This window comes from Tetrao urogallus (assembly GCF_951394365.1).
Source record: "Tetrao urogallus genome assembly, chromosome: 3".
NCBI classification, from domain to species: domain Eukaryota; kingdom Metazoa; phylum Chordata; class Aves; order Galliformes; family Phasianidae; genus Tetrao; species Tetrao urogallus.
Window position 1 is genome coordinate 41,911,845 of NC_136815.1, and position 12,836 is coordinate 41,924,680.

The 12,836-nt window shown below is 47.9% G+C and overlaps 1 protein-coding gene across 1 annotated transcript in view; it reads left to right on the top strand.

Annotated features, from left to right (window-relative positions):
- Positions 1-991: 991 nt before the first annotated feature.
- Positions 992-12,836, top strand: part of GAREM1 (GRB2 associated regulator of MAPK1 subtype 1) — a gene marked incomplete at both ends in the record, with an annotated part of 94,330 nt that continues 82,485 nt past the window's right edge. The window contains one exon of the mRNA XM_079533687.1: positions 992-1,112. Within this exon, the coding sequence (XP_079389813.1) occupies positions 992-1,112 (121 nt within the window). The remainder of the gene's footprint in view (positions 1,113-12,836) is intronic.

The window sequence follows — 12,836 nt, forward strand, 5'->3', positions numbered from 1 at the left end:
TCAGCTGCTCCCCATCACACTTGTGCTCCAGACCCCTCACAGACTCATTACCCTTCTCTGGATGCACTCTGGGGCCTCAGTGTACTTCTTATGAGGGGCTCAATCACAGAGAGCATTGAGAAAGGAGAACGAGCAGCTGATTCTCAGTTTTGTTAAGAGAACTGAATAGGGTACACAATACCTATGCCTGCAATGACAGCGGTATAAATACACCAGAGATCTTTTTCCAGTGCCTGTGTACTGCTCTCCACTCTTGAAGCTCCATTTGTGGTTGACGAGTGAAAAATAAAATAATAAAGTTAGTACATAATTAATTTTGTTTGTTTGTTTGTTTTTCAATGTAGGATGGAACTTTGCTACGCTAAACAGGCGGACTGATAACGAAGCATAAACGCACACGCAGAGCCCCGCGGTCTGGTGTTAACTCCGTGCCTGACGCGAGCCCCGAACCCGCAGCCTTAGCGCCCCACGGCTCTGGGCGGCAGTTCCAGGTGCGGGGTCGCCCAGCACCCGCGCCCACCTGCAGCCCGCGGCGGCCGCCCCGCCCCTGCACGTCGGGCGAGCGGTCGGAGGGTGGAGTGACAGGGCCGGGCCGGGCGGCGGCGCGCCCCGCCGGGCGGGCAGCCCGGCACTTTCCTTTTCGGAGCGGGGAGGAGCGGCAGCTGCGCAGGCGTTGCTCGCACCCTGTTGATTAGTCAGTGCTGGGATGGCGCTTCCTGGGCCAGGCGCGGCGGCGGGCGGCCCCAGCCGGTGCCGTGGGGCGGCGGGAGCAGCGTCGGCCGCTCGGCGGGCCTCCCCCTCTGCTTAGCCCAGCATGTCCCGCGGCGGTAGCCGGCGCTGAGCGCGGCGAGCTGCCTCCCCGCTTCCCTCCCTCCCTCTCCCTCTCCCTCCCTTACGCCGCCGTCCCGCCGGGTGGGAGCGACCCCCGCCTGCGCTGCCCGCCCGGTTCCCTCCCCTCCGCGCCGCTGCCCTGCCCGGGCCAGGCGGGAAGATGGACCCCGGCTCCTCGCTGGGCTTCAGCCTGAAGGACGTGAAGTGGAGCGCGGTGGCCGTCCCTCTGGACCTGCTCGTCAGCACCTACCGCCTCCCGCAGATCGCCCGGCTGGACAGCGGTGCGTGGGGCGGGCGGCGGGGCCGCGCGGGGGTCGGGCCGCTCTCAGCCGTGCAGGGGGCGGCCGCGAGGCCCCGGGGCTCCGGTGTCGGCAGTGCCGCGGGGCTCGGGCTCGCGACTGAGCGAAGCGTGACGGGGTGCGGGAGGCTGCTTGCCGCCCGCCCAGGTTAGAGCGGTGTGAGAGGAGAGCCGGTGCGGTGGCGCGATGCTGCAGCAGGGCCGAGGAGGGGGAATATTGCACGGCGGAGCCGGGCACGTCGCCTGTCACAGCTTGCTAGGAAAGCGGCGGAGCTGTGAGAACCAGGGGTGACGCGAGGTGCCTGCACGGCTCCCGGACAACTTCGTACTGTTGTTCCGTTGGGCGCCCACCTGCACCAATCGGTGTGCGTGTGCTTCCAGCCCAGGGGATGAGGAGCCAGCCTGGGTGGCGGCGGTGCCCGCTGAGAAGGCAGCGCTCGGTGCTTGGGCAGCGCAGGGTTTTCTCCGGAGGCTCGCACTGCTGCTTCGCGATGGCGTTGCATCGTGGCTCCCTGAAACCGTCCTGCTTTCCCATCCCTGACGGAATGCAGAGGATAACTCAAAATTTGGAAGCGTGTCTGGGCTGTGCGTTTTGTTAGTATATGAAGTGGCCTTGTAGTTGCTTGCTGGAACAGATCGGAGCTCTCACAAAGTTTTCCGTTGGTTTGAAAAGTGAGAAAGGAGCGTGAGCGCTGTGTGCTGTGACTCCCCGTGTGCTAGGAAGGACTGGGACTGGGACTGGGTTATTGCTTAACTGCAGCTCCCATAACCCTGCAGCAATCCCAGCCAGGGCTTTTTGACTTTGTCCCTTGGTTGTGCGGCACGCTTCCCAGCCTTTGCCCAGAGCTGCCATGCTGGAGCAGGCTGGTGAAAGCTGCTCTGCCATTTTAGCTGCAACTGGCTGTTCTTCGTGCTGCCAAACCGATGTTGTCCTGCAATAATGGTAAAGCTGCTGTGTGAAGGAGTTCCTCCTGTGGTAGTACCTCCTGTCCCTGAAGCAGCCAAGATGGCCTCCAGTCACTGCACTTAAGGCTATCAATTCACTTGCAATTCCTGGCAGCGGTTCAGGCTTTAACAGGGCACATGTATTGATGACTTACTGATTTCCTTCTCTGTATGTCAGGCTCCTTCTCAGCCTCTCTGCTCCCTCTAGAATTGCTCCCTCTGGAGGGAGATGAGAGAGCTCTGTGGATGTTCAGAGGTGACCAATCTTTTCCCCTCCTCCCCTTCTTTGGGTGTGTTTTCTGGGGGGTGTCTTGTGCCAGACCAGGTGAGAAGAACGTTGCAGAGACAGAAGTACTGCTGGCTTTTTGCAAGGGCTGCTTGTCGCCTGCGCACACCTGAAGCACATCACTACGTAGGTGGACGTGGGCAGTCCTGGGCTCTGTGTGACCATGTCCTGGGATGCTCAGACAGAGGTAGCTGTGCAGGGAACAGACAGAGGCTCTCAGGCCTGCCTTCCCTCATCGTGCAGATGTACCTTTTAACTTAAGGGACTGCAGATGGCAGACAGATCAATATTTTATAAAGAACTCAGACGCCGGTCTCAGTGGTACGAAGAGGATGCTTTTCCTATCTTCAAGGGAAGCTGTCTTGCATCAAGAGGAACAAGAGTCATGAATCAGTGCATGGTGTCCTGAGGAGATAAGCAGGGAACATGCAGTGTGTTGACAGGTAACTTGAGCAACTCTTGTCCTGGGAGCATTGCCTTGTGTGCCTGTCTTTGTCCTGCAAAGCTGCCAAGTAGAGCTCTGTCAGAATTTCTTGATGTGGTTCTGAAGGAAGTGCAAAATGTTCCAAATGTGTGTAATCCTATGCCACTGCCTAAGGCAGGTTAGGGTAGAGCTCTCATCTCCACGTCTCTGAAGGTACAGCTTGCAGGTAGTCACCAGCACATTGGAGCAGTAATGGTGTGGAAGTGGCCTGTTCTGTTCCTGAAGAGCTGAGCTCCTGTTGAGGTTGGTGGGAGCTGCATGCACTGCACATGATAGTATCTGTCTTCAGGCACCTTCTGACTTTGATAGGAAAAGAGGAGGCAGTTTTGAACTAAAAGAGGGGAGAGTTAGATTAGATGTTAGGAGGAAATTCTTTTCTCAGAAGTGGGTGAGGTACTGGCACTGGATGTCCAGAGAAACAGTGCATGCCCCATCCTTGGAGTTGTTCAGGTCAGATTGGATGGGGCCCTGGGCAGCTTGAGCTGGTGGGGGACAGCCCTGCCTATAGCAAAGGGGGTTAGACCAGTGTGATCTTTGATGTCTCTTCCAAACCAAGGCATTCAGTGATCCTGTGTCTTCATGGCTGGCTGCTCTGTCCTAGCAGCTGATTGTTTTTCAGGCTGGGTATCTGATCATCGTGAGGTGCTGGGATGGAGTTCATTTCTTGTGTAGCACCAGGAGGTAAAGGGGGGCTGAAATGCTGGAGGTGTATTTTCTTCACAGGAGACCAGCTTTGCTGCATTGTTTCTGCATTTTTTTAATGAAGGTAGTGCACCATGGGTAATGCTCTTACATTATATGCATACAAGATCTCGTGTTTTTCACTGCTGCCTCACCTTCAGGCCTTGTATTTGGAAGGGGGAGAAGGGCTATGATGAATGTGGTTTCATGCTTGGAGTTAAGATGTGCATCTCCTGGAAGAGTGCCCTTAAGTATTTCTGTTTGATTTCTTGACAGGATGAAGTTATGAAATATTGATGTGCACTAAATTCAGTCCTCTGCAAGAAGGGAGGATTTTTCTGGATGGCATGGGATAAAGGAGGGCTGGAAGGAGGTAGTCTCTCGCTGCATCAAGGTGGAGCAGTTAAGCAGCAGTGCCTACCTTATCTATCCTTAAATGATAAGTTTGTTAGTATCTAGTTCTCAGGTGAAATTCTAGGACTGGTTGGTTGGGTTCCAGTTATCCTTTTGTATGCCAAGTTAAGTTTTTGAGATGGCCATTTTGAAGATGGCTAATGCCTGTGTGTTTGCTTTAGTCAGCTTTGTGTTTTAATATTTTCCTGGTGAATATTGTTAACGTTGACTGAACAAGTAGAACAAATGGTATTGCTCCGAGAGGAATGCTTTTCCAGCCTAAATGTTTCCAGAGGGCAACTCAAATACAAAGCTACTGAAAGAGTACTTAGCACTGGGAACCTGCAGCAGAAAGGGCTCATGTCTGAGCCTGGCTGTAGCCTTATGGCTAGAGGTGTGCATAGTTGGACTGAGAACATGCAGGCGGATGCACAAAGAGGCTCGGGGTGGCTGTTTTTGGATAAAGAGTAGTGAAGGCAAAAACTGAAAACATGACTGTTTTCTCCTAATTTGTACAGGTGCAGTGATGCTGAGTGTGATTATTTCAACACTTTGCTTTCCTGGTGATTGTTTTTCTAGGATAACTTTGGAGGGTAAAAGAGAAGTGCTATCCAGGTTAAGATCTGGAAAATGCTGTTTTGCATAGAGCTGACCTTCAGGCTGAGCATTCCTGTGTAAGCTCACTGCTTGCTCTTGTGCTTGGTGGGACTCCCTTTCACCCTGATGCTGCTGCTGTGCAGCCAAGAAGCAGGCTGCCAGCAGAGAGCTGTGACCCACAGTTTGGCTGCAAAGAGTTCACAGAAATCCAGGCCTCATGTATGAAGACTGAAGTTTCTGGGATTAAGAGGGCATGTGATCCTCTGGTGCAACTTCTTTTTTTTTTTTTTTTTTTTTTTTTTTTTTTTTTTTTTTCCGCACAAGGAATGAGCACATTTGTGCGTGCTCTAATAATGTTTTAGGGAAATATGCTGTAGAGATCAGATGTGGCACTTGGCTGGGTTGGGGGAAGCCCTCAGCTGGTGGAGAAGTGATTCCCTGCTGTGTGCTATGTAAAAACAACAGTGATCTTTTTCTGGAGGATCATTACAAGCCATTAAGACTCAGAAGGGTATTCTTTTCTGTAAATGTGTGGTTACTTTAAAGTGAAATGACAGAAATAGTGGCCAGAAAGAAGGAAAGATCTATGTAATAGGCAGCAATCTTTTTATAAAAGTGATTCCTTAGTCCTGGCAGAACTCTAGTGAAGAGCAGCAGTGGGGTGAATAGTGAGTTTGTGCTGCTACTGCTCCTTTTACTTATTGTAAGTATTCAGGTACTCTTTTTCTCTCTCCTTTTTACAGCCTTTCCCTTTGACGCCCTTCTGCTCCAGCAGTCTCAGTGGCCTGTTGTTTCCTGCAGCACGTTATTGTGGGGCTTATTCCAGTTGTAAATAAGTTGAAACCGAGCGCCCTTGCAGCTTATCAAAGACGATCCTACTGGAGAGAACATCTTGGCCGTGTACATAATGACAATCCATATTGCGTCAGTCCACAAATGCGGGTTGTCTGTGTGGCCAGACAATGCTTGGAAACTACAAAGCATCTTGTTCTTTTTATTCTGGGTGCTGCTGCCCCTGCTTTGATTGTCCTGAATGACCTCTTCCTCTCAAGAAACTGCTGCAGAGCTCCTCGGTAGCCTGCTGTTGGTGTGAGGGGGTGTGAATCATGTGGGGGTGGGACGTGGCTTTCAAGTAGACCAGAAAAGGGACTTCAGATGTGCTGAGGCTTTGAGCAGATGCTGTGATCTGACCTCCCACTCATGGTATGGCTGGCTGCTGTGTGCTGTGTTGGTAGATTACAGTTGTTGTGCGCTGTGCAGGTAGACTAAATTTTTTTTTTTTTTTTTTTTTTTTTGTAACCTATCCATCCTGAAATATGTTATAGCCACATGGCTTGATTTCTTCCTTAGGTGCTGAGCAACTTTGAAATTCTAGTTGCTTGTTCTGTATGTTCTGCCACTGTAGTAAAATATCAGAAACATCTTGCTTTCTCTTGTTTCCTCCTTTGCCTTATGGTCTGCTGTATTTCCACCAAGATAATCAAATGAAGATACAATTGACAGGTTGCTAACCACTGGTACTGGTTGTTGTCTTTTGTCATTGTTTTTCTTTTTCCCCTGTTGGCAGAGGTGTGTTCCAGGAACGTTTTAGTGAAAAAGCTTTTAATTCATTTAAAATCTGCAGCTACCAAATGGTGTCTGTGAAGATTACAGTGCCCTGCTGGAGATGTAGTCCAGTAGCTTGGCAACACCTGCTCCCAGGAGTACCACTGGCTTCAAATGAGACAAATAACAGTTCAGCAGCGTACCTGCTTTACACCTAAAATCCAATTTTTTGTTTTTTTTTAGCTACTTTCATATTTTGCAGTGGTTTTGTGTATATTGTGTGTTCTGTGACCTCTGTGCTGTTTGCACTACACTAGAGCCGTGGTAGTGCTGCTATAGGGCAGCTCAGACGCAGGTAATTACCATCCCCTCATTTATTGCACACTTAATAAATGTTCAGATTTCTTGCTACTGTGCATGATGTAGAAATTCTAGATTGTGGTTCCTGCTTCTAAATTTCTGACTCTGTTAGGCAAAGCTTCTGTGTATGTAGCAGAGCAAACTTCCTGTGCAGTTCTGTAGTTCAGGTATTAGGTGATGAAACAACATCTGTCTTTTTATAACTGGAATTCAAGAGCTGCAATTTTAACCACAGGGGCAGAATCCTAGGGGAATCTTAGTGTCTTGGCTTTTTAAGCTTCAATTATGTGTAGCTTTTAGATATGGCACAAGATGTAGATAAAATCAAAAGAATTAAGGTGTCCTAAACAATGAAACTCTTGATCTTAGAAGAGAGGTGCAGTGAATCACATGCTCTTGTTGCAAAATGTGGTATTGAGGAATGAGTGATACATGTGTAAGAAAGAAGGGCTTTGTTTCTTAAGCTTTGTAGGTGCTGTTCTGGGACTAGGTGTTCCTGCTGCAGTGACTGCATGGGTTGGTGCTCTGTGTAACAGCACTGTGAAGGCAACCCAAGGGAGCGTGCCAGGAAGCAGTGCAGGAGGAGTTGGACAACATGGTGTGATGCCCCAGGATTCTGTGCATGTCGTGAGCAGTTGGTTCCCATCGTTCCTGCAGTGGTTTGTCAGCAGCACAGGGCATGGGTGTTGCTGTGTTTCCTCTTGGCATTAGGAGTAACAAGTCAGCTGGTTTAGGGAAGCTTACGTTCCTCCCCTATAGGAAAGTATGCATCATATTAGTGTGCATTGCGTATGACTCAAAGAGCAACCTGCCTAAAACTCAGTGAGTCAATACTTTGAATCTGAAATTTGTGCTCTGAGTGGTTTTCTCCTTTGGAATGAATTGCATGTAACGTTTGCGGTCAGTTTTCTTCATGTCGTTTGTAGAATGAAAAGTCTGTGGAGCTCACTTCACCGTGCCTTCATCTGTGAGGCACATCTGCTGATTTGAGCAACTGACACCGTAACTTAAAGACGTAGCTCAACTTTGTATTTCTGTTCTGTGTGAGCACATTGAAGAGTGCATCTGCTGAGAACGGGGCCATGTCTGTTTCGGGGTCTTCGTGTTGGTGTACATCATAGTAAAATTCCTAACACTGTGGCCTTGCCGGTGCACTGGCACAGGAGGCTGAGGCCTAGCACCAGCCAGCAGAGCTGCCCTGCCTCAGTGCCTCCGGCATGGCCCCATTGGGACTGGGGCTGATGGGGCCCTGCTGGGGAGGGCTGAGCATGGAGGCCTGCCATCTCCTGTGCTCTGCCTTGGTGTTTGGTTTGTTTGAAGGAGGAATGAGAAGGCTGACATCTGGTTCCCAGACCAGGTCCCTCGTGTGGAGAGCAGTGAGTCTGAGCCTTGTGAAATGCAAGCAGCCCCTGGTTTGAGCCACGGCACAGGCCTGCACTGAGCCCTGGGACCTGCTGGGGTTGTGGATTTGGGAGATCTCAGCAAAGGAACCCGTGGTGACTTGCCTGTGAAAAACAGCAAGCCTCATTGTGGCAGGTGAGATGGTGCACAAATCGCTGTCAGGAGTTTTGCTGTAGACAAGAGTAAGCAAAGACCTGTGCTTTCTGCTCTCCAGGCTTTGTAGTATGGGAGGATGTGAGTCAATTCCCCTTCTGGCATTGTCTCCCTGTTTTCATCCCCTGCTCCCAAACTGGCACAGGCTACCCAGAGAATCTGTGGATGCTCCATTCCTGGAGGTGTTCATGGCCGGGTTGGATTGGCTCTGGGCAGCCTGAGCTGGTGGGAGATGTCCCTGCCTAGAGCAGGGCATTGAGTGGCTTTTGGTGAGGTGAGGGACTGAAAAGCCCCTCTGACAGGGCTGTATGCATCATGCTCTGCTCTGCTTTGTGTCTTTGTGATCATGACAAAACTCCCGTGTGTTGTGGGTGAGAAGGTAACTTGCTGGGCAGCAGTTTTAACAAAGATGATCTGAGTCTGTGGCATGAGCAGCAGTGGCCCATGTGTGGTGCTGTGGAAGGGCATGTTGTGCGAGGCCTCGGCTCCTCTCTGTATCCTAGAGCACCTGGGGCAGTTGAAGGAGTATGTAACTGACTGGAGAGCCTATGGAGCAATGGCCCTAACCTGTTTATTCATAAGATGTTTCTTGCACTGCTGATATGGAGAGAAAAAAAAAAAAAAAGGAATAAGCTATTTTCTTCTGAAGGATAGCGTATGGATTTGTTGTGAGGCCTTGAGAATCCGGAGAAGATAAAATAATGTGTTCTCTCACTCTTGTTTTTGTTTCTTTTCTTGGGTTTTAGGTTGCTGTTTGAGCAGTGCATAATAGGTGCCTCTCAGGGACAGGATATTTGAAGGGTCATCAACCAGAGTGGTTGAAAGAGTTGCCTGCTATCTTCTGGGCAAGTACTGTTAACCACAAGGAGTGACCCATAACTGTGTTAATAGCTCTCATTCTCAAGGGCAGTTCAAGAACATATTCTCAACTCTTGCAGGTGGAGAGTGAATAGCTCCTCTGGATTATAAGAGCAGTAAATTAAACTATTCATGTTGTGCGCTATTGCGGTCTTGGGTCAGGTGTTTGTGGAGGTGCTGTAGTGTTGCATGCTGCTGGCCTTTTTACAGGATGATTTCTCCAGAGCTCACTAGAAAGAGACTGAAGAAATGGTCAGCTTCTCAGACTCAGAGAATCTTCTTGCAACATGAATTTGCCTTTTAAAAATGTTTGCTTTAAAACTTTATTGCCTCTTTCCTGAAAAGAGACTGCATGTCCAAGATTGACCTGAAAGTACAAGCGGAGAAAGGTAGCGTTGTGTATCTTAGGCAGTCACTTCCAAGCTGTTCCTGCTGGCCTTACTGGGAGTCTGTGCCCTTTGCTCAGCTGTTGAGCCTCCCATTGTGCTGTTGGACCTGAACAGAACACCGGTTATCTGGAGGTATTTCCAGGGGTGTTCGAAGGTAAAACACCTAGGACCGCCTAGCAATAGCAGATGGTGCTATCTCCAGGTTTTCTTTTATCCTCCCTTGTTTGGAAATAGTACAGTCCTCCCTTCTGCCTCTTCCAGTGTTTCTGGTGCACTGCTGTTGTTTCTGTCCTGTTGCTCCCAGACAAATGATTCTTCTTTCTGCTCTAAGTGAAGAGAACCTCTGGCTATGAGGAAATTGGGGATGGGAATCAAGAACTTGTTTCTTAGACCGGACAGCATGTGGTCTTTGGCAGTATGCGTACCAGGAGTGATAGCTGAATTTGCCACCAAAGGTGAGGAAGCAGGCAGGGACAGCCGTGTTGGACACTGAGACCAGAAATTCAACATGCAGCTAGTTGCTGTGCAATGTAAGCAGGTGTTTTTGGACCCTGATGCAGAGAGGAGGCATGTATCCATGCAGGTAGCACGGGATCTCTCTCATCCTGTACTCTTTTTCTTATGTTGACATGCTGTTGGTTTAGCTTTGTTGAAGTGGGTTTTGCTAGCAGGACTTGAACGTGATTTGGTAGGTTTTTCCTCTAATGCTTCCTCTTAACTGGCACCAGATTCTTGCTTGACTTACAGAGGGTGAGTGAGCTTGTAGTAATCCTTGTTTGGGAGGTTGTCCTAAAGACATCCCACTTGTTATGGGATGTGACTAGCTGGGAGAAGAATTCAGTGTGTGTAAACTGATTTCTGTCTTAGCTGAGAGATTAATTACTAGAACATTAGATTATTTCTTTTTCTATCTTAACAGTCCTGTTCAGGCTTCTATTTAGTAAGAAGTCAAAATACCCCTTTTTCTCTCTAAAGGAAGCTATAAAAATGTGTCTTGGCTAATTTATGTGATCATGTCTGAGATATTTATCATTTTGTTATGGCAGGCTTTTTTTCTACCCTGGTCTCCAGATATGAATCTACATTATATTCATAGGAGAAGAATATAGAAAGCATTGGTGTGCATGTGAATCAGGGAGATATTAGGGTTCTATATGAATAAACAAAATGTGCCTTTTTACATGTGTGTTATTGCAATCGCTGAACCCAGGATGTGGCTGGAGATGAGTAGCAAAGCTGCTATACCATTGCAACTGAATGTAGGGCAGTCCAGAGATCGGATCATCCCTGTTGTGCGCTTTATGGGTTGTATTGTCAAATATCATTTGTGTTCCTGTCAATATGGAACAAAATATCTTGAGACTGAATAGCCTGTGGGCAAAGATAAATTATTCCTCAAGGGGAAAGTGAAGCATGATGGGGTTTTCCTTCACTGTCATTCCTGTATGCTGCTCACTGAAAGTAGCTTTCCCTCTTTGTGGGAGGTGCTTTCTTCTTTTTGTGCATTCCTAAGACGATAAAAGCTATTATCAAAGGGACATTACCCTCTTATCCCTTATGTGTTGTTTTTTTTTCTTTTAAAACAAAGGTGTTCTTTTTGTACCTTTCAGTTTGTGCAGATTTCCCTGAAACAATGAGAATTAATTGCACTCAGGATTAGGATTGTTCTTGGTCAGGAAGAAACAAGGTGCAGTCCTGCTTGCATTTCTCATGTTGATATTCCCATACTGCTCAGATACCCTTGCTGTACAGAACGTAACCAAATCAAGCATGTGCCTAATTACCCTTGAACACCTACAATTTCTGTGCGTGTATGTGGTCAGCCTGTGTTTGAAGAGGCCTTACCCTGTCATTAGTGGCGCTTGGATTTTACAAGGTGGAACTGGAGAGGTGGCACTGCTGGAGCTGCCATCCAGAGAGCAGCCCCCCAGCATCAATTAGTGCGCATCAATTAGCGCCTGCTCTGCATCTGACAGCGTGGGGAGCCAAGCCAGGCAGCTCGGAGAGCAGCCAGCGGGCATCCTGGCTGGAGAGCAGAGCTGAACTTCTGCTTGCTCCCAGCTGTTTTTATTACATCCCTACCATGCTGCAGAAATCGCAGGCAAATTAAAGTGCAATGATGAGCTCTTGCAAAGCCAAAGAAAACTATCCTTGAGGAGCTCCTGCATTTTTGGCTACTTTATTTTTAATTGGGAGTTTGTCCAAGATGCCCTAAGTTCAGACAGGGATCACTGCCATGCAGCACAAAGGAGTACAGTGTCTCTTTAGGACTTGGGCAGTATAATGAGAAGGCTGAGCATGCTTGCTTGGCTAGTGTTTAAAAAAATCATCTAATTATAAATCATTGACAATAGGCAGCTCCCCAGCTCTCATGCTGTGCCCAGGAAAAGTCTGAATGAATAGGCTGCTTTTCTGTCTGCCAGGGCAATCTAGAATCACGTTCTGGATCTCGCAGCTATGGGGTTGGCAGGGTCAAAGGTTTTTTTGTGGGCATCTTGAATCCAGGGAGCAGCAGCCAGACCTTCCTGACCAGACTCCAAACGACACACCTTGAAAGAGGGGCTCCTTGGAGCAGCTAAAATTTGGCTTGTCAGTTAAAGCAACTATTTTGTTGCTGTGCTTGGAAATAAACAGGAGGCCAATAGAAGCGCACAGTGCAATGCTAACTGCTGACTTCCCACCTTTTAAGTATTAAGCTTGTCCAGCTAGGCAGCTGATGTTAAACAGGTTCTTAGAAGTGTATCCTCTGGTGGCCCTCATAGTATTTACAGATGCTTCTGAGAAGGAGCTTTCTAGCATAAGGAATGCTTGCCTCTGGTATGGGAAAACCTCAGCTCTCTTACTGAGGTATATAAAGGAGCTGATTTGGATGGCAGCACGCTGCTCAGAAACCCCATTAGTGCTATGGTTTTCTTTTGGTCAGGTAGTTCTGTTATTCCCTTTATCACTACCAAGCAGTTATTGGTCTTAATTTCTAGGCTTGGTGCTCTGGTTGCAAAGGACAAATAAATGCTTGAACCTTCTTTTCCGTGACTTTGGCAATGAGAATTCAAAATGGAAAACAAACTGAATCTACACATTATTTCCTGTCTCTCTACAGTAGCACTAAAGTAAATTGGAACCTGTGTTGCCTGCAGTGAAACGTTAAGCTTTCTCATTCGTGGTACTCCGGATTGTAATCATTCTAAGTGTCATTAATGTGAGATTCTTAGAGCTTCAGATCTGTGTTCTTAGGTCACTTCAGAATGGATTTCTTTTCCATGAGAATCTCAGTTGTTGTTTTTTTTTTTTTTAACTAATGATGATTCTCTGATCAAGTATCTTTTTTTTCTCCTTTTAAGATACCATGATAAATGAAAAATGATAATGGGCACTGGTTCACATGCTGTAGGGTACTGGAGTAGTTTAAAGAATTGTTGGGTCTTTCTGCAGTGGTTTGTAAGTAACTGGGTTAATGGATTGTCTTGTTGGACCAATCTTACAGCTAAATCTGTAAAGTGGATAAATCTGTAGTTACATCTGATAATGTTCAGCATTAATAAGAATAACTATAACAGTGACAGAAAATCGCTCTGTTTTGGGATGTAAATGTGAAGGTACTGTTGTTTTTTTCCC